The sequence below is a fragment of the Python bivittatus genome, unplaced genomic scaffold, assembly GCF_059951505.1.
Source record: "Python bivittatus isolate LINGU-HERP-01145 unplaced genomic scaffold, Pbiv_v1 ctg000330_np1212, whole genome shotgun sequence".
Classification (NCBI taxonomy): domain Eukaryota; kingdom Metazoa; phylum Chordata; class Lepidosauria; order Squamata; family Pythonidae; genus Python; species Python bivittatus.
Window position 1 is genome coordinate 35,826,371 of NW_028277058.1, and position 20,641 is coordinate 35,847,011.

The following is a 20,641-nucleotide window of genomic DNA, read 5'->3' on the forward strand; positions in this document are numbered from 1 at the left end:
AATGTTTTTGTTGTTGTATATTTATAAACAAGTAATATAGCTAAACTAAATAGAACCTTCTCTGTGGTTCTCAGTCAGCCCTTACTATAAAAATATAATAGTATGTAGTTATTTGGATGGTCAATGTTTAAATATGCAAGACAGAATTACATTATTTCACTTGCCACTGTATCAATTAAAGAGAATGTTATCTTGAAATAGGAATCAACTTTTGTTATATATGCTGATTTACCTACACTAATTAAAAAAAAAACCCTTAAAAGTAAAATTTAAAGAAAGTGTCCAATTATAGAACAGTAAATGGGTTTCTAATTCTTCATATGGATGCTATAATGAAGGTTAGTAGCTATATTTGAGGATATGTGGTAGTGGAGAAACATACTTTCAGATATCCCTTGACAAAAGGAACCAACAATTAAAAAAATCAGGAACCACTCTGCACAGGTGCACTGGGAAAGCCTGCTTCTTCTTCTGAGTTATTAGATGTTGTATTAAGGAAGGTTCTAAAATAATCATCCTGAATTAAAAAAAAAATCTGTTAGGACAAGACAAAAAACCCCAAGTACCTAACTCATCAAAGCCAGATTCTAAACAGTTCATGCTTAAAAGCATATTTAAGGAAAGGAAGGAAAAGTATCAGGACGGATAAGAAATTTTAATCTAAATTTTAAGTGAGCTTTATAGATTAATGTATATGGCCCAAAAATGAAACAGAAGTAGTACAAGCTTTTTCCCTTTCTTGGTGAAGGCATATATTTTTATGCAAATAGAAATAATGGGATACTTAGCTTTAAACTGTGAAGTGCAGACCAGCAATTCTAAGAAGTCAGAACCTTTTTATGTAGGATACAAAAGGCCTCATGAACTTTTTTGTAGCCCTTGGACTCCTTTTTGTCAAATGACATGAAAATAATATGACCCACAAAACACCTTAAAATACTTTCCCTGATTATTGTTGTTGCCATAGTCCTTCTTGAATGTAGCAAATTTTATATTAAGCTATTTACTAAAAATCTTGCTTGCTCAATATGTATCTTTAGTTCCTGTCTGACCCAATTTCCTTCTTCCCTAAAGAAACCTCTTTGAGTATTGTTAGGTGCTTCTGGTTTCCAAATAAATCACTTCCACTGGCCAGACAGAGCATACAACTTTTAAAACAGTAATAATTTATCATGTCATCCCACTCCCACCCCCGCAACAGGAAACTAACCATTTTATACATTAAAGGGTAGAAGTCTGCTAAGGTTTTAATATTTTTAATTTACTTCTTTAAAATTTTGACAGCTTCCGTATGCACAGCTTGGAGATAAAGGATATTTTGTGAAATGTAGTTGCATGTTTACTGTTACGCTTTCTTGAGCAATTGTCAGTCAACATTTCTGTAAGTTACTCAAAGAAATTTAGGTTTATTTGCTAATTGCCCTTGGAGAATTTGTCAACCAATAAATCAAAACTTGATAAAGTATTCAGATAGCTTACTTAAAACACACACACACACACACACACACACAATACAACAAAACCCTGCCTGACTGGCCCATCATACCATTTACCAGTTGAGACATCATTTACATATGCACTTGAGGGAAACAAGTCAACAGCTATAGACAGCAACTGATGTCACCAAATGCTACTTTACACCTTACTATTTCCCTACATTGAGAAACCATCAGTGTGTTTATTATTTGCCTCTTAAAAGCATATGAAATCTGATTAACAGTAATGGGGAGGAACTCTCATTACACATTCTAATAGGTTTTGTTTATATGAAGAATACTGCAAAACAAAAACAGAAGTTTTTAAAAATGAAATTGCCTTAGTCAATGTACACGCACATGCATGTGTGTACATGCATGTGCATATAACTTAAAACTGTAGGCCTTTGAGGCTTCTCTGCACGCTCAGAACAATTATTTTAATTTAGAAAAACAGGTCAGTTATTTCCTTGGGTGTGACTAGACTGCATTTGTCCTTTTGTAGGATGTATGGATGTTTTACAAAGGCACTAAAATGGTTTTTAATTTTATTCCATCTAAAAGCATCAAGCCAATTAAACCCCTCCCTGTTCGTACTGGAAGCTAGGATCTAACTATTCTAAGCACAGCAGCAATAAACTTATTCTAAAACATGGGAATACCAGTATCTGGCAACAACAGCTAATTTGTCTCCTCAAAATTCCAAACGTAATCATTTACACAAGTCTGGCAGAGAAATGAAAAAGCAAACTTCAAATTTAGTATTAAAATCATGCAAGCCAAATCTTTTACAATGCACATTTCACTGGATTCTCCTACAGTCACTCCTCTTTTAAAATGCATACATGCTAAAATTGCTCCACTGCTGGACACAATAAAGACACAGCATTTCTGAAGCATTCTGTCAATTTGAAAACAGATTTCAGGAAGCATCAACCCATATTCCCAGCAACTCCTGTTATCTGTGGCTTACTTACGTAATCAAGTCAACATTTTTTTTATTTTTAAAATTTTCTTTTTTCTTTAAAAAAAAAGGTGCTTGGAGGAAGATTATGTTCTTTGAGAAATAACTAGATGATTATAATTCCATTCATACACAATCCTCTCTCCTATTCAATGGCATACACACTCCCACTTGAGATTAAGCTCCACAAGTATAAATCTTCTCACAAATTGGAGTTTTAAGAATACAATGAATTTTTGCTGCTACACTTGAGAATTCTGTTCTAATTGAGTTGTAGCTTAAAAAATTGATCCACAGTTCTGAAAACTGGAATTTGTCTTTGTTAGGTTTTCTTTTTCAGTTTTTTGCTTTTCTTAAAGAAAAAAACTTGCACTTTCTGAGTGATCAGGAACTTGTAAAATTTTAAGAAACAGCCATCTATCTAGGAGAAGTAAAGATTAAATAAACCATCTTCAAACACTGGCTTCCTACCCTAGAATTCCTGAGAATGCTTGCAAAGATAAAGCAGAAAAATAAATGTTAAACTCAAAACACTGTTAAATGCTCCCAGAGTTAATCTTCATTGAGATATACATACATACATATATATGAGTGTGTGTATATGTGTGTGTATGTGTGTGTGTGTATATGAGACAGACACGTGCGCATGCACACACACACACACACTTTTTGGTCTTTTTATGTTTAATTTTTTCCCTTTAAGCTTGTGATGGAAGAACATTTTAGCTTTTCATTTGTTAAAAAATATTTCAGTTCCCTCATTATGTCTTGTAAACAAGAGGGGCTCTAGCACCTGGCTTTCACCATAATATTGTAATGAACTCAACAAATCCAAAGTGCAGGCAAAGGGATCAAAGGGCAGGTTGGGAGAGAATGACAACACGGTAGTGAATCAGCTTGTGTGTCATGTCACATATTGGAAAATACAGCTGTTTGGGGGCTATGAGGTGCTGCATCTTGATGTTTTTCTAACTTAGGGTCTTTTTCCTATAGTTTATCCTGCATGATTTTAACAGCTAATGTCTAGCAACAAACATAGTTGTTTTAGGAACAGGCATGTGCATGGGCTATGATGGAAACGTAACTGGCGGGAAGAAAGAAAAAAACCATCTTGCTTAGATAAACAAGGCAGAATAAAAGGAAAAGAAGGGAAATGCTGAAAAGTTCCACATATGCAGATTCTAAAGTTTAAATGCACGACACCTGCTTATGTTGACCTACTTACTTCATACCAAAACAGGCAAATCTAAATGCAGCACTCCCCTTAGTCTTTTTTGTGACAATGGTTCACATACCAAATTAATTCACAAACTTCTCCCTTTTGATATAAATGCAAGAAATTTTTAGACTTGCTATCAACACTTCTATTTATATACCAGACACCACTGTATATTTCAATGAAACTGCTAAAGGAGAAAGATTCTTCTGTTTTTAAACTGTACAATATTATCTGCTACTTCCAAGTGCTGGAGTATGAATGTGTTTGCTGGTACAGGATATTGCAGCACTTCTGTTTTTATTCAGTATAATGCAGAGCTAGTGAAAAGCCAGAGCCAAGTTCTAACACTTTAAAGAATATTTGCAATCAGTTCCCTACTGGTTTTTATCCAATCTGCCCATCCTGAAAACTGCTTTGCATAAAGGCAATGTTTGCTACAGCTTTCTTCGTAACAAGCAATTCTGTTCCCAGTGCAAACACTGGCTATCTTTTGAATTAATGATAGGTCTCCCCTATCCTGCCCGGAGTACTACTATAATGGTTGTTTTTTAAAGCAAAGAAACAACAACAACCTTTCTTTAAATACCGACAATAAAAAGCAACAATACAGGGAAAAGTAAAAATAATAAAGGTGCAATACTTTATAAACAAAAGAAGTCTTTGCCAGTCATATGCCTGCCTAAGCAAACCCTAAGCATGGCATACATGGAAAAATACAGAGGAAAAAAATGCTCAAAGTACACACTGGTTTAAGAACATTCTTAAGTAAACGTTTCTGTCAGTGATGATCTGGTGCTGTAATACACCTAGGCCTGGCACAGGTAACACAATGGGGAAAGAGAACAAAAGTTGCTGCATGTGCTTTCAATAGGTGACAGGCCAGCAAACTACTGACGTTTTAATTTTGTCGTAACAGTAGATCGAGAAAATATAATTTGGCCTGAATTATTGGTGGACTTTCCATGAATGGATAAGAATCTTCATATAGACTTCAGAATTCAATTCTGTAGGATTGCAGAAGCTTCAACCATTGTACAGGTCTTTGTCACAAACAAATGTTATGGCTTCTTCCTTCTGGTAAGTCCCCAGAAGAAGAAAACTCGTCATAAAAAATAAGCTTGGGTTCAGTCAACATCTCTTATTAAAGACAAATACACTTCTAGGCAAAACAGGATTCTACCTTCTCCTCTCCTTCCTTCTCCCTTCCCAGAAAGCCTAAAATTACACACTGGCATCTCGCTCACCAAATCCTTAGGATATGGCAGTGTTTTGCTTCATAACAGGGTCAGAACACAATTTGTAGTGCACTAAATACCCTGCTAAAATACCACTGACAAAAAGATTTGAAACACAGGTCAATTTGATTTTTGCAACAGGCACCATCATTATTCAGTTTAAGAGTCTAGTCAGATAGGTTGCTGACCAACAACAATGCAGCTTTTCAAGACAGAAATGTGCGCGCGCACACACACACACACAATCATGCAGACATACACACTCACACAGATACACACACGCAGGCAGTTACATGTGCCAGAACATACTGGTATATATCAACCAGCCAATCACAAAGTGTTTTTTTTCCTTTTTTGTTTTTTAAAGTGAGGCTCCGTCAAGTCTTTCCCTCCCAACCCACCCCAATTCTTCTGAACCCCACCCCCAACATAGTAGACCTAAGGACGGAAACACACCCAGTGCAAACAAAGTTAAAAAGCTATTTTTCAGTATATATGTTTCTTAGCAACAACTTCCGTATAACATGAAAAAGTGAAAAACTAGAAACTAATTTTTTTAATTTTTTGTGTTTAGATTTAAATGGTATGTGTACTTGCTTCACATTGTCTTTCTAAGTTGGCGTTCATGATTCAAGTATTTCAAGAGTGATATGTTCTCTTTTTGGATTCATATTCCAAACGAAAAAACTGAAGTTGTAAGGGAGGCAACTATGTGCTCAGACGGTCCTGTCAATGACCCACCTTTTTTCTCTCTCCATTTTCTTTTTTCCTTTTAAAATGTATTTATTGCAAGTTGAAAAAAAAGAAAAGGTCAAGTTAGTGCTGCTGCTGTTCCAAAAAGGTCACGAGGTCAGAGTTGAAAGTTTTAAGTTCAGATTGAATCCGACCCTCCGCCTAGAAGGTCTCCAGGTAGTAAGGGAGCAGGGCTTCCCATTCTGTGGGGATCTTCTACGCTTTGAACCCCCCATAAACTTGAAGAATAATTCGGAGGCCCCCATAATGAAGCACCAGCAAGGTCACCCCCACCGCTGCCACCACCACTGTTGCTCCACTGCCCAAGCCCTGTTGACCCACCAAAAAGATTCAAAGCAGGTCCAACTGGATCTGTCTGATTCTGTCCTGCCTCAAGAGACTGCCAGCCTGCTGTGGGTGCACTGGGGGTTGCTGCAGGAGTAGGAGGCTGAGCTTGTGCCAGAAAGCGACTAACTTCCTCGTCTGTTGCAAACTCAGCCAGGATGGTAGTGTTTCCCAAAACACACCTATGGAAAACAAAAACAAAACAAAAGCCAAAGTGATAGAGTGAAGAGAAACAAACAAAAAGAGTTCAAATGTCTAAAAATTTTGAACACTGCTTGGAAAAAGAAAACCAACCACTCTCATTTAAGTCCATAGGGATAAGCAATATGAATGGCTGGAGTGTTCACAAAGTGCCCTCACCTATCTTTGTTTTAATCACTTTCTCAAAGCTCCTCTTTCCTCTAAAGAAAAAATAGTTCTTTAAATAAAAATAATTACCTAGACCCACAGTTCCCAAACTGGGTTCCATGGCACCTTGGGACACCACAATGAACTCACAGGGGGTGGAGGTGATAGGATATATTACATTTTCAATGGAAACACAGCAATACTCAAGCTCTGGTGTTTCTGTTAAGTGCTTAGTTCCCAAACTGTGCACTGTAGTGCCCCAGGTGCCACGGCACACGGTTTGGGAACTGTGAGGTGCCACAAAAACTTACTGAGACACTAAAGGCACTGTGAGATGAGAAAGTTTGGGAGCCTCTGACATAGACTGCTATGCTTCTGGAGCAAAGCTCTTCTACCTTACTTTTTACTTCAGGTCCTTAAATCCAGAAAAGATACTTCAGCAAATAAAGGTGTCTTTTGGAATGTGGTGCAATATTGGGGGCAGTAGTTGGGATGTCAGTGGAATAGCCAGCCTCCACATGTAAAAATGGAAATATTCTTTCACTCATATAGTGTATATTTTGATCAGAACATGATTTTTCACTGACCATTAACAAAGACACACCTACAATGGTAACTGTTCACAGGACTAGGATGGGGTAGGATTAAGGAGCCATGAAGTTAACGAATATACAGATTATTTTAAGCTGCCAAGTCCACATTGACTCTACAGTATATTCAGAAGTCATAACAAGTCACAATTTGTTATGACAATAATGCACCTCACACATCTTAGGTTTGTAAGTTATCCCCCTCCTTTATGCAAAAAAGGGAGATTTTAAACTTTCAATGATGCTTTGGAAAAATCTAGTTTTCCATTTGTCTGACATAGCTGTCCTGGTTTCTTACATAACAGTATATCAAAGTATATTATGCTTTCTTAATTTTGCTTTATACAAGCCACAGTTTCTTATATTCATATACATGAGAAACAACACTTATGGAAATATAATTGGAGATAAGCAAGTGACTATCTTATACAGATTTAAAATCTTTGGCAATTCCTGTTAATTTCAAACTACTTTAATGTTAATTAAAATTTAACTGAAAAGATTTCAAAACTAGTGTAGAAGATGCTAATTCAGCTTTTAAAAAGACTTACATCATTAGCAGGAAGATTTTTTGTTTGCTTTTTCAGTAACTATCAACTACTAGAAGGTCATAAAATGGACTTTGTCTAGAGTACAGAATAGTTCACTCAGATAACAAAATAGCTCCCTACTTTTCTTCAAAATATTGTGTAAAAAATATAGTTTTATTCAACCAGACCAAAGGTGTATCTAGTTCAATATCCTTTTTCCTAAAGAAGCTAGGTAAGCATCTTTTGATAAGTCCACAAGCAAAGTACAATAATATTCCTCGTTCTATTGAGTCCATTACCTTATTCAGATGTACTGAAATTCCAGAAAAAGCATGAAGAGATTTACTGTTCATTAAGTTATCCAATTCCCTGTATAAACCATCTAAGCCAGTAATTATCACCACCATCATGCAGTAACAAATGTATAACTTCATTAGAAGTGTGTAACATACAGGGAGTCCCCGGGTTAAGAATGCCTGGTTTACAGATGACCCATAGTTAAGAATGGAGACTACTGTAGCAACATTCGAGTTAAATACACAGTTATTTAAGTTAAATACACAATGGTTCAAGTTAATTACACAATACTACTTATACAGTATTATACAATAATACTGTTCCGGCTTACATACAAATTTGACTTAAGGACAGATCTTGGGAACAGAACTTGTTTTTAAACTGGGGACTACCTGTACCCTCTTTTATCTGTTGTCAGGTTTATGACAACCATTTAAAAGTAACGCTATTCTAGTTTTGGTCACAGGATTCCGAATGCAATAATATTAATCATTTATGAAAAAGGTTAATAATGTAAATCCTAATTCATAATTCTTAGTGACTTTTGAACATTCTGCTACTTTTCTATATGGAAACTGCAACTGTGATGAAAATAGCAATATATCATCCTTTCAGGGAAAACCTACCGCATTAATTTCAATTTGCAACTAATTCAAGTAAAACTTTGGTACCATGAATGGCAATTAAAATCTCAGTGTTGCTTATTTTCCAAGTTTTAAACAGGTTACCTTGAAAGAATGATTAATGCTTTTGTGGAGCAATACACTTTATCAAGAAGGAAGCTAAATATTAACTTGCAAATGGATTTGACCCATCTCTCTTGTCTACACTCAACTGTTAAAAGCAAATTTTACTCAAGTATGCATAGCATACCTACACCATCTCTATTCCAAGAAAAGCATAAAAATAATAGTTTTCAAAAAGAAAACTCTTCTGCAATTGTCAGTCCTATCTGAACAATGCATAAATGAAACAAATGAGCCACAAATTGTATCTATTAACAACAAAAAAAAAGTCTATGAATGTTTGTAGGTTGTTGCAAAACTCACATGTGCAGTGCAGTCTGGGCCTTAGCTGCCTCCTGCTTGGTGCTGTATCGGATAAGGGCGGTACCTTGGGTCAGGTTAAGATGGAATGTCAGCAATGGACCATGCTGCATGCAGATGGTCCTTAAAGTTGACCCATCAATCTTAAAAAGAACAGCAAAGACAGGTTAGTAAAATAAAGGGCCTGAGTTTTTTCATCATTTAAACTTACTTGAAACAACATACAGAACGAAAAGCAATCAGACAGAATATTATATAGGTAGTCCTTGGGTTACAATGGCAATTGGGACCAGAATTTCTGTCACTAAGTGGCTGTTCATGTACTCTAAATACATACAAGGAAGGAATCTGTATGCTTGCAGGAACCCCAAGGTACAAAAGTACAAAAAGTCCTCAAAAATAGTACAAAAAGTAACTTTATGAGAAGAGTTTCCTTAGCAGTCACAGAATTCTGGCTAAGTGCAAGGGGGTGGATGAAGTCTCATGGGGATGGGAAAATTGAATTTGTTCAATTTCTTCTTTAACTAAATTTTATGTAGCCTTAAGTTTTACTCAAATTACCACGTCCATAGTCTCTTTAGTTTCTGCACTTTGGATTTTTTTAACACCCGAACAACTTATTTATTTATTTTATACTATTTCATACATTAGAATTTAAGTCCATAATGCACAGATCCCATTGTAAGAATTATTTCTCTCATAGTGAAGCCTGGAAAACTCCATACCTATCTGTAATCAAGAATGCTATCAGCTCTAATTCTAGTTCCAGCTTCATGCTGGATGGGGATGACTGGATTTGTAGTACATTTATAAGGTTTTATGCGGGAACATAATCTATGGTGCAAGTTTCTAATTCCCACTCCCATTCAGAAACATCTTCACTCATTAGTGGAAATACAATATTTGGCATCCACGCTGATCTTTAGTTTTTATTATAGAGGCAGAATATTGGCCATAATATTTACTCTAGTAAGAGAAAATAGTCTGAAGCCTCCCACGTTTGAAAAGGAACCATTCTAAGGGGATGCTACTGCACCCCCAGAAAAAGCGATAGCCACTCTGCATTCAGTTTGCAACTAATAACATTTCTTTTCTGCCATTCTTGGCTTTGATCAGAGAGATAGAAAGCATCAAGAGTTTTCTTTAAAAAGGCAGCTGCAGGAGATGCATTACACCTGACACACTAACTCCCTGCCAACCTATTCTCTTTCATAAGAAACTTCACTGCAACTGGTTCCTAAAAGTTATGGAAAGCCTATTGTGAGAAAAAGAATTAGACAACCATTATATTTTCATATAGCTAGCTTGTCCCTAATTATTTAACAAATAATTACACTAGAGTTCTTCTTGTTACAGACACTGTTAGAGTAGTCATTCATGCCTCAGAAGAATTTTCCTCTCACCTGAATCAAATCACCCCTCACCTCTTTGCCTCCCTCTCCTCAAACAGAAACCGGCAGTTCGGGAGGTGCATTCTCTTACTCTGATTAAAGAGAAGGTATTTTGAAAGTCCCAGGTTTGGTTGTTGGGGGGTCATTTTAATTGTGACTGGTTGGTATTGTCTAAGTATAAGGATATGATAAAGAGTTGAAATCAGGGATATACAGGGAATTATTCTAACAGAAGAACAAAGACTTTTTGGCAGCTGTACTAGAAATAGTCTGTAGTCTCACTATGGAAACAAGAAGGAAGAAACTGGCAGTTATACCTGGTTTGACAATGTCCCCTAACAGCTGGAAATACAGTGATAAATCTGACATTTTGTGTTCTCATAAACCATTCACTAAGCTAAACCATATATGTGACACTTAAGAATAGATACTTCAGTTTTTAAGTATCACTGTCATGTTGAAATAAGTTCAGGGCAATGGCATTTTAAAAAGCACAATACATTATTGTCCAAGATTTAGTAAGAAAAAGGACAAAGGTGGAAATACCTGTGGAGTGAGATTGTGAAGAACCAGCCAGTAGCTGGGACGTACAGAACCACCATCACTCCAAGTAGAGGCTGCAAATAATTAAAACAGCAAGCATTTGTATTCACTTTAATTTATGATTCAGAAACAAAATAAATTCTGTCCTTTATAGGAACTATTTAATTTGCCATAGTAAACAAGAAAGACTAGTTGCTTATCTGCAATTGTTCAAGTGGTCATCTGCAGAGAATTCAGCTGTCAGATCAATATTAAGAACATTTTACTGTTAGCTGAAAAGGTTTGTTTCTTTTTTTTGGTGGCAAGCCCATCAGTAACACCCAATATTTATATTCAAAGGAACAGGGCTCCTTGATCCTTTCTTCCTGCTCTGTTCTTAACAGATCACTGCAGCAGCTATTTATGCTAGAGCCAAGAGCAATGCACAAACAGTATCTGCAGTGTGAAAGGAAGGTGGATGGTTAGACACACGTGAGCATTCCACTAAAGGTATGGAAACAGGTTTTCTTTACTTTCTGTATTTTTTTCTTTAAAAAAGCTTTTATCTTACAGCAAAAGATAATCAGGTCATCTGATATGGGGTTGGCTAGCCCCCTAGAGGCCTGGTGTTGCTTCCATCGGCCTCCTGGATTTTTCCTCTTCCTTCTACTCTGTGTAAATGTGTTTTTTTATACATTTTAACTATGTATTTATTTATTGTTTTAATCTGTTGTAAGCCACCCAGAGTCCCCCATTGGGGGAAGATGGGCGGAGATAAGTTTGATAAATAAATAAAAATTAATAAATAAAAAGAATAAGAACATTTAATCAATTCCAAGAAGGGTAGGGTTAAAACTAGATCAAAGTAAAATATTACCATTCAATATCAGAAAGTGGTATACAATTTCTATTGGCTCAAGGGACTTCAGGTTTTGTGAGGCCTGTCAAGGGCTGTGCTCTAATCATGGGTGTCTGTGCATTGGGTAGGCATCCACTTGCTTCTTAAAGCTTTATTCCCCACTTTTTAAAAATAAGCCTGATGTTTGGAGCCCTGTTTACCTCGGGGACTGCAAAAGAAATGACAGCAGGCTGGAAGTGGCTTAGGCTGCAGTTTTAACCACTTCCATATTTTGTTAACTATTATCTATCTCTAATGCTTATTTGTTACTTGGATGCCCCTTCTATACCTTTTTATAACATGAAATCGTATATATCAATGCCTTAATGTTTTCTCTATTTTGTAAAGAAGGTATTTTACTTTTTCCAATTTTTTGCTGTCTGAGGGAAACCTTTTTTGCAATCATGATTACCTTTTTATATGATACAATTCCAATAACATCAATGAATTCTTCGATAATTTGTGTCTGCTTATTTTTCCTATAACTTTAATATAGTCCAAAAGTACTTCCTCATGGTCTCTGTGCAATCTCACATACAGAACAATGAACTGACCTAAGAAACAATGAACAGCTAAGAAATTCTAACAGAAACCCCTGCCTACCTAGACATTCATCTGTAACAGCAGAAGAATCTTTCCCCTCCTCTCCATATTCTACAGGTAGTCCTCATTTAATGTCCACTTGTTTAGCGACCATTCAAAGTTATGATGGCATTGAACAAGAGATACTTACAATCGTGATTTGGGTGCTTGGCAACCAGCTTGCAATTATGATGTCGAAGTGTTCTGTGATCACATGACTGCCATTTGCGACCTTCACTGCCAGCTTCCAACAAGCAAAGTCAATGAGGCGGCCAGCGGGAGGTTACAAATGGTGATCATGTGACTGCAGGATGTTGCAACCACACAGGATTCGCCTAACGACAGGAACTGGGACTGCCAGAACTGCTGTCAAAAGTCAGTGCAGTCATGCGACATCACACTTTACAATCGCATTACTTAGCAACAGATTTCCAGTCCCAATTACTGTCAGTAAATGAGGATTACCTGCATTTTTTTCTGACTTCTGATGAAGAACTGTTGGAAGCTCAAAACCTGCAATTATTTTGAAAACGTCTAGTTGAGGTAATGGAAGTATTCAGTCAACATGGGTTTTTTTATTAGTCTAATTGGACAGTTTGTACTGCCAATAATGGGATGGATGAAAGTGAGAAAAGACAGTCACAGTGTTTATTGTGATTTGAAGCCTTAAGATTGTAGCACCTGCTGCCAAGGAGACCTGTTTCCATAACACTGCTTCTAATTAAGAAAAGAAATTTCAGGGCACCTGCTTGATTAGAAACAAGCAACATGGGAATATATTTGTGGTGTTCGGTATGCCAAAGCAAGGAGGTAGTGGATATACACCCTTATATGCAGGTGGGAGGCTAGTTTGGTGCCATAAACTGAACACTTTTAAGAATATGCTTGTGGCATCACAGGTACACATAAAAAAAATTAGGGCAGCTGCCAACTCAGAAATGTCTCCCTACAATACAAAAACATTAAGAAAAAATACACAGAATATGAAAAAAGGAGTCTGTATTCCATTATTTCAGAAGATTAAGAAAAGTTCTTGACAGTAGCTTTTTAAATATATGTACTAAAGGTTGAGGGTGAGCTTCCACCAATACATTTTCATTTGCTGTTATGTATATTCCAATACCTTTTTGCATGCTTTCAAAATTCATGTGTGTGACTGCACAGATCACTTCACTATCTGTTCAAGACCACACAGACATACCCATTCCTCACAATAACATACTATTTCTAGAATTCTCATGATTTCTTCTCATTCTATTTTCTCAATAACGTTTCAACTGATTTTAAAAAACAAGGTACTTCTTCACTGAACAAACTTAAGCATCTCTTATCTGATCTATTAACACACCCTTCTTTGGTATATAATAACAATAAAACAAATTATTCACCAGAGGCAAGCCTTGAATCCTGTGCCCCCCACCCCCTGAGTGAGCGGGGCGCTGTGCTGCTCCAAGGAGAGGATGTTTTCGGATTACTCAGACCAGGAGGTGGGCGTGGCAGCCCTGTAGTGTTTCTTGAGGAAATATGGTTTTTCCATAACTTGTTAGAGAGATGAGTGGGATTAGGTCCTATGGGATCTGGGGACCATGTTGATTTGTAATCATTGAATTTTGCTGAAACAGACACAAGGAAAAGGTGATAATTAACACTCATTAATAAATACACCATAAATTAGGTTCTGTTTTTGCCAAAGGCTATTTGTATAAAATGCTTTTTCTTTAAAAAAAAACAAAACCAATATAAGCAACACTTCTGGGTCATCTTTCATCACTCTACATTTGGCTAAGGAAAAAAAAAGGCAATTCTCTGGCTCCTTTTTGATCTTATTCCATAAAAAGATGGACCCTGACAAACACTCCATGCTTCTCAGAGGGAGAGATGGAAGATTTGGAGAAAACAGAAATTGTGAAGTAAATGTCTGGCATTTCTTTTACTTGATAGAGCTTCCCACAAAGGAGAGGTGCTCCAATCCTCCAACATGTATGCTATTCCAGACTACATTTCTTTCCCAAGTTTTAAATATTTGCTAAAGGGATGTGATGGAATTGTTACTTGGGGTAAGTAAGTTGTGAAACATGTATTTATTTTTGATACTCCTTAAATCTCTTTATTCTGTTACTAACTTCATTATTACATTCTATCAATTAATTACATTACCATTAAGACAAATAATGTCTTTGTTTCATCGGACAGCCCACTGAATAACCACTTTTCACTGTTCAAAACATAGTTTTATGTTTAAATCCTGGTTTCTTCTCATTGCTAGTATCTCCTGCAAATGAGAGACGAGTCCACCTTTTTTTTTGTTCTCTTACATGGCTTGAAAATGTAAAGCTAAATACCTGAAGTGCTATGAACATTTGTGAAAGAATTGTCAGAGGCACTGTAGGGCCAGGCACCAGGTGAAGGCAGCGAGGTGTTGAGGGAAGAATTAGACCCTATGGGAAATAAAGGAGGACAGGAAATAATCTTTGAAGAAAAAAACTTTCTATAAATGACAATGAATATTAGGAGCATGTTATAATCGTGTGTGTATGTGTGTATGTATGTATGTATGTATGTATGTATGTATGTATTTAACAGACTTGTCCCCGCCCATCTCCCCACAATGGGGGACTCTGGGCGGTTTACAAATTAAAACCATAAATACATAATTAAAAGTTATAAAAAGAACCACACTTACACGGATAGAAAAAAGATAAAAAATCCAAGAGGCCGATGGAGGCCACACCAGGCCACTAAGGGGCTAGCCAACCCCATTTCTGACAACCTCCCTCCCCGCCCCAGGCCAGATGGCAGAGCCAAGTCTTCAAATCCCTCCGAAAGGCCGGGAGTGAGGGGGCCTGTCTCACCTCTGGGGGCAAGATGTTCCAAAGGGCGGGGGTACAGCAGAGAAGGCTCACCTTCTGGACCCCGCTAATCAGAGTTCTTTTGCCGAGGGGGTCCGGAGCATGCCCCCTCTGTGAGATCGGGTGGGACGGGTTGACATCGTGGGGGTGAGGCGGTCCCTCAGGTAGCCTGGCCCCATGCCATGTAGGGCTTTAAAGGTAATAACCAACACCTTGAATTGGACCCGGAAGCAAACCGGTACCCAATGCAGCTCACGGAGCAAAGGTGTTATATGGGTCCTTCTTCGGACCCCAAAAATCGCTCGTGCGGCTGCATTCTGGACCAGCTGAAGCTTCCAGATACTCTTCAAGGGTAGCCCCATGTAGAGCGCATTGCAGTAGTCTATCTGGGAGATAACAAGGGCATGAGTGGCCGTTCGAAGGGCATTCCGATCCAGGAAAGGGCATAACTGGTGCACAACTTGAAGCTGTGCAAAAGCCCTCCTGGCCGCGGCTGCCACGTGCTCTTCGAGCAGGAGCCATGAGTCCAGGAGGACCCTCAAATTATGCACTGGGTCTGTCTGGGGCAGTGCTACCCCATCCAGCACCAATGATGACAATGTCCCGGACAAAGAGGAGCCATTAACCCACAGCCACTCCGTCTTGCCAAGGCATGTATATATGCCTTACTAATTATGGTCATAGGAGCTTTCATGCTTTCAAATCTTAGGATTCGCATTTTGTAGGTTAAGAGGCAAAACAAAATTTTCAGTTTGTATTGTACCATCTTGCATGGGCAATGCTCAACTATTCACTTGTGCCAATGATTCACTCCTCCAGACAAGTCTTTTTCCTTTCTTCCCCTTGCAGCAGATTCTAAAACTAGTCGCATAAAAGAAAAAAAAGCTGCAGTGAAGAATCAGCACTTAGAAAAAACTTAAAGCACCAGAAATCTTGGAGCCACTCTCTCAGCCTAACCCACCTCATAGGGTTGTTACTGAAATAGGAGGAGGGAGCATTTTGTATGTCACCTGGAGTTGGGATAAGTAAAGGTGGGATATAAATCAAATAAACATTTCTCTCCAGGAAATAAACCTCTTCTTCCCACAATTACAGTCAACTAACAAATGTGCTATTGGTTGTATCATGTATGGCTCCACTCCTAGCAACTATAGGATCTGTATAACAATCCAGCAAACCTGTGCTGTTATCCCGCAGAAGTTGGTGATCCGTATCTACAATGGGGGCTGTGACTGTACCTCCAAGCACACTTCCTGGGGTCACGTAAGGGTCAGATTCAGGATCAATGTTTGGAATACCTTTCCATGGCACTCCTGGCTGAAATTCTGAAACAAAACAATAATTATTTCTGTTCAAAATAAAGTGTTCAAAATATTATTTCAAATAATACTCATCTCCATCAAACTATAATTAGGATACCAAAGAATTTTGCAATGAGCATGTGTATCTCAAAATGCTACAATTTGAAGAAAATCTATGTATGTACAGATAAAATATATAAAAAGATTTTGAACATTTGATTACAAATATGGCACAATTATGCCACAGGATCTCACCAAGATATTCAGTTTGTCCCTCCCTTCCAGAATGAAGTTTAAATGAAGTTTAAATGAAGAATAAAGTGAACTGAACATCCTAAAGAAGTATTACATTATTCAAGAGGGGGTTGAGTGTATGTATACCTTAATAGGATGCAATTAACAACACTATTTAATTGAACCAGGTTATCCAAAAATTACATGTCATTCATGGCTTGAAAAACATTAGGAATCTACTATACCCATAACAATGTATGGAGCTGACTGTTGGGGTGATATTCCAATATTGTTATGTTATGATCCATCAAGTCAACTTTGACTCCTAGTGATTACAAGCACATGACCTTGCAGTTTTTGGTAGCATTTTCAGAAATGGTTTGACATTTCCTTCTTCCTAGAGCTAAGATAGAGTGACATTGGCCTAAGTTCTGTTTTCATCACCTTGATAAAATAATTTATTAAACTATTTTGTATGAATAGTTTGATAAACTCTAAAGTTCAAAAGAGAATGTATGCAGTTGTGTATGAACATGATAGAATCAAGGATGGTTTTTAAGGTTAGAAATGTGTGGTATACGTGTAAACTAGTGGAGTTATGTTTCCCCTTCTTTTTCTTATCTCAGATCTTTTAATTTATTTGGCTTTGTATTTTTTTTTCTGTGCTTTGCATAATGTTGCTCACCCCAAAAGGGACTAGCTAATGTAAGTAAGTAAGTTTGATAAACTGCACAGAAAGAAGGCGTGGGAAGAAATCAGTAACAGAGATATGAATCAAGGAATATGTCAGAGAAAATATGATGCAGATAAAAAGAAAGACTAGACTCTGAATACAGGAAGTAATTTTTAGCTGCATTAAGAAACAGTTGGTTCTGTGCAATTAGATTACTGAACTTTGTTCTCCTGTAAGATGACTTTTCTGGCCTCAAGATTTGTGTCAGCTTGTTTCTTGTATTCAGGTTAGCAGCTTCAGCTAACTTGTAACTGTACATCATGGGATAATACCACACAAATCAGTTAACTGTAGTACCTTATTCTTTTAACTTGAACATACAAAAGCTTATTTATAGCTTTAAAAGATTTTATACAAACTCAGATGGTCAAATCTGGAAGACTTGGAATCACAAAACAGTGTCCACTCAGCAGTTGTAAGTGTATAAATAAGTTAACATATAAACAGGGATATCATTCCTTTCCCATCTACTCATTCTTGGAGCACACTGAAATTACCTGGTGGCCAGCTGGCATTGCTGGATTTACTTCCAATTTTACTTGTTGGTGGGGATTTGGCAGGTAGCCAACTATCACCAGCAGGACCTGTATGGCTGCCCAGTGGGTCACCAGGAACTATATCAAATTGGTTATAGGGAGATCCCCCTCGGGCTTTTCCAGGGGGCACAATCGTCCCTGGAAAACAGAAGAAAAATAGTTCTGATAGAAGATGATCAGGAGTGTAGCTGGCTGTTATCATACTGTCACCAGTGTTATTATATAGTTGATTTGTAGCTGACTTGTGTCATGGATATATATGAAAGCTGAAATAAATTCATTCAAAACAGGCCATACAAGCAGAAAGCAGAATTGAATGCTACAATTATATTTTTGCTTCAGCAGTTTGATCTATTAAAAATCAGATCTAGTTTAAAAAAGCTGCTAGACCTGAGCACACAGCACAGAATGTTCAGGTTATTCTAGCAAGTGTTTCACTAGCAGAGAGAAGTTACTTTCTGAATGTATCATTATGCATTTCTGACAACCTAACCTGGAATTTCTCACCATTTTTGTGCATACTGGCATCTTGGGAAGCCACAGGTGGCAATCCATCCATCATAGAAGTCCACTGTTTAAAGCGAGATTCTGTTCCAGTTTCTTTTCCTACCATGCCATAATCCATGCTACTTGAACCAAAACCTTTAAAACAACAAACAATATAATGTATTTTAAATGCATATATGAGCAAATATGATGATGAGGATAGTGCTAATGAGGGAACTTAGATAGCTCTGTTCATTTTAATCAAATGTGTGTAAATAACATTGTTCACTCCCTCCTCTAACCTGAACCTTAAGGTAATGTAAGCAATTCTGATATTAAAAAAGAACATGCTGAATATTGACCTAATAGATCATGTAGAGACTTAGAACATATTAACCTATTCAAACAACACAAAATACAGAAATTTAATTAGTAAAATTATATTCAAATATTAATTAAAAATACCAGTCTTTCCTGTTCCTATAAACACAACTATTCAACCCAGCCGTTCCCATTTTAGTGGAGTATAGAGACTTCTCTTATACCAAGAGTACTGTCCTATCTACACTGGTATTGTCAACAGTGGCTAGCAGTGATCCCCAGCATTTTTGACAGAAGTCTTTCCCAGCATTACTTGAAGATGACAGGAAATGGGCTTACAACATTTTGCATGCAAAGCACCTGCATACCACTGTGACACAATCAATTGTTCATTTATACTTAATCAAGAAGCATCCAGTTTTTAAGCAATGAAATAAACTTTAAAGAACCATATGTGGTAATTTTTTTTAATCAACTTAGGAACAATCCATTCTTATCATGAGCACTGAAAGCTACTTGAGTAACTTGTATTGACTGAGTGCAGGAGATAATTTAAACCTCCAATCCCCCAACACACTTCAACACTATCTACATATGTTCTTGCATGCAGTCAGATGAAGAGAAAAGGAAAACAGGAATTAAATACTGAGAATCTCTGTGTGGATTTCAAATCTTCATTGTGAATAGATTAGGTTCCTACATCTCCCTCTATTCTCCCTCCGAAGAGCTCACAATAGCTTATAGATGATTCTTAGGTAATGGTCATGGACCCATTCATCTTCAGTAACATGTGTCTGTTGAGCATTCTTTGGATCCAAAGTCACAGAACCTTTCCCCTTGATTTTCTGCCTTGCTCAGGATTTGAACACAAAACATCTCATACATAGAATAACCTGTATCACAAATGTGTAGAATCCAATGAAAAGATGACAGTATATTTATACTGCAGGAAAACCATAAAGGCACATTATATGTAGAAACTACTAGTATAGCAGTCATTAACTAGAAATCAGGGTATGCTTGTTTCACCTTTACTGACTTTTTGCCTTCTTTGTTTCTACTTTGTTTCTTATACATACCATTCATTATTTTTATTACAAAATACATAAAATTAAAGATCCATAAAAGACCATATACATAAAATTATGGATATAAAATGCCACTGTAATATTTAAGAATTTAAATGTTTCAATAATTAATTAAAGTGTCTCCTAATTAGGTTTTTGAACTATATGAATGATTATAATGATGCAACTCCTAGATCACTGCAAAGTTTGTTTATATCCTTGTACAAGTAAACTATTTATTAAAAAGTCCAGATTAAGCAATCTGGTGTTAAAATAAGATTAGCAAGATGTCAATATAATGCTACATTATGTTAGGTAGAAAAAGAAGCCAAAGCTAGAGTTCCATGCAATACGGCAAATTTTAGTAACAGAAGCAACACAAGCAAATCTTATATATATATAAACTTAGTATTATAATATTATTGCATAAAAAACAAAAAGAAGTAATAATTACAGATATTTACAATGTTTACCTGAATTATATCCAGGAATCTGCCCTTTGGTTGATATATCTGAGAGACCCACATTTAGACCACTAGATACAATACTGTCTAAATGAGGCTTAGGTCCAACTGGATGGGATGGAGAATGCTTCATGCCAGGTTGTCTTTGCTGTTGTTGAAGGGCATTTACCATACGGGCAAGCTGTAGTTAAGAAAAGAAACAAAAACTGGTTGACCTCAGACACAGGAAATTTGGTGCTGTTCAGATATTTTGGACCAACTTGGATCAGGCCTAAAAACAAAAGTTTGTGTGACTTTTATCCAAGATCCCTATTCCTAGCTTATCCTAATAAAAATAAATGATTACACTTCAAAGCTTAGTTTAAAACACTGTTTCTTAAACTTTTCAAGTTCATGGGATTCCAGGTAATTTTTCTAAAAAAAATGAGGAATACCTATAAAAACAGGGAGGGAAGGAAGAGTATCAAGATTAAATA

The 20,641-nt window shown here is 36.8% G+C and overlaps 1 protein-coding gene and 1 long non-coding RNA gene across 7 annotated transcripts in view; one reads left to right on the forward strand and one right to left on the reverse strand.

Moving 5' to 3' along the window:
- The window catches only part of TNRC6B (trinucleotide repeat containing adaptor 6B), a 145,376-nt gene that overhangs the window by 9,662 nt on the left and 115,073 nt on the right, over window positions 1-20,641 (reverse strand). For 4 of the 6 annotated variants that reach the window (XM_088141019.1, XM_088141021.1, XM_088141017.1 and 1 more), the window contains 9 exons: window positions 20,175-20,346; window positions 18,335-18,469; window positions 17,789-17,965; window positions 16,202-16,348; window positions 14,517-14,612; window positions 13,563-13,787; window positions 10,719-10,789; window positions 8,785-8,924; window positions 5,309-6,152 (listed from right to left, as the gene is read on the reverse strand). In XM_088141019.1, the coding sequence (XP_087997145.1) occupies window positions 5,765-6,152; window positions 8,785-8,924; window positions 10,719-10,789; window positions 13,563-13,787; window positions 14,517-14,612; window positions 16,202-16,348; window positions 17,789-17,965; window positions 18,335-18,469; window positions 20,175-20,346 (1,551 nt within the window). In that variant the 3' untranslated portion in view covers window positions 5,309-5,764. Of the gene's footprint in view, window positions 1-5,308; window positions 6,153-8,784; window positions 8,925-10,718; window positions 10,790-13,562; window positions 13,788-14,516; window positions 14,613-16,201; window positions 16,349-17,788; window positions 17,966-18,334; window positions 18,470-20,174; window positions 20,347-20,641 lie in introns of those variants that run through there. The other 2 variants (XM_088141022.1, XM_088141018.1) reach the window with 2 other exon arrangements.
- The window catches only part of LOC112542440 (uncharacterized), a 34,178-nt gene continuing 24,487 nt past the window's right edge, over window positions 10,951-20,641 (forward strand). The window contains exons 1-2 of the long non-coding RNA XR_003086200.2: window positions 10,951-11,204; window positions 14,116-14,231. This is a non-coding gene — a long non-coding RNA (uncharacterized LOC112542440). The remainder of the gene's footprint in view (window positions 11,205-14,115; window positions 14,232-20,641) is intronic.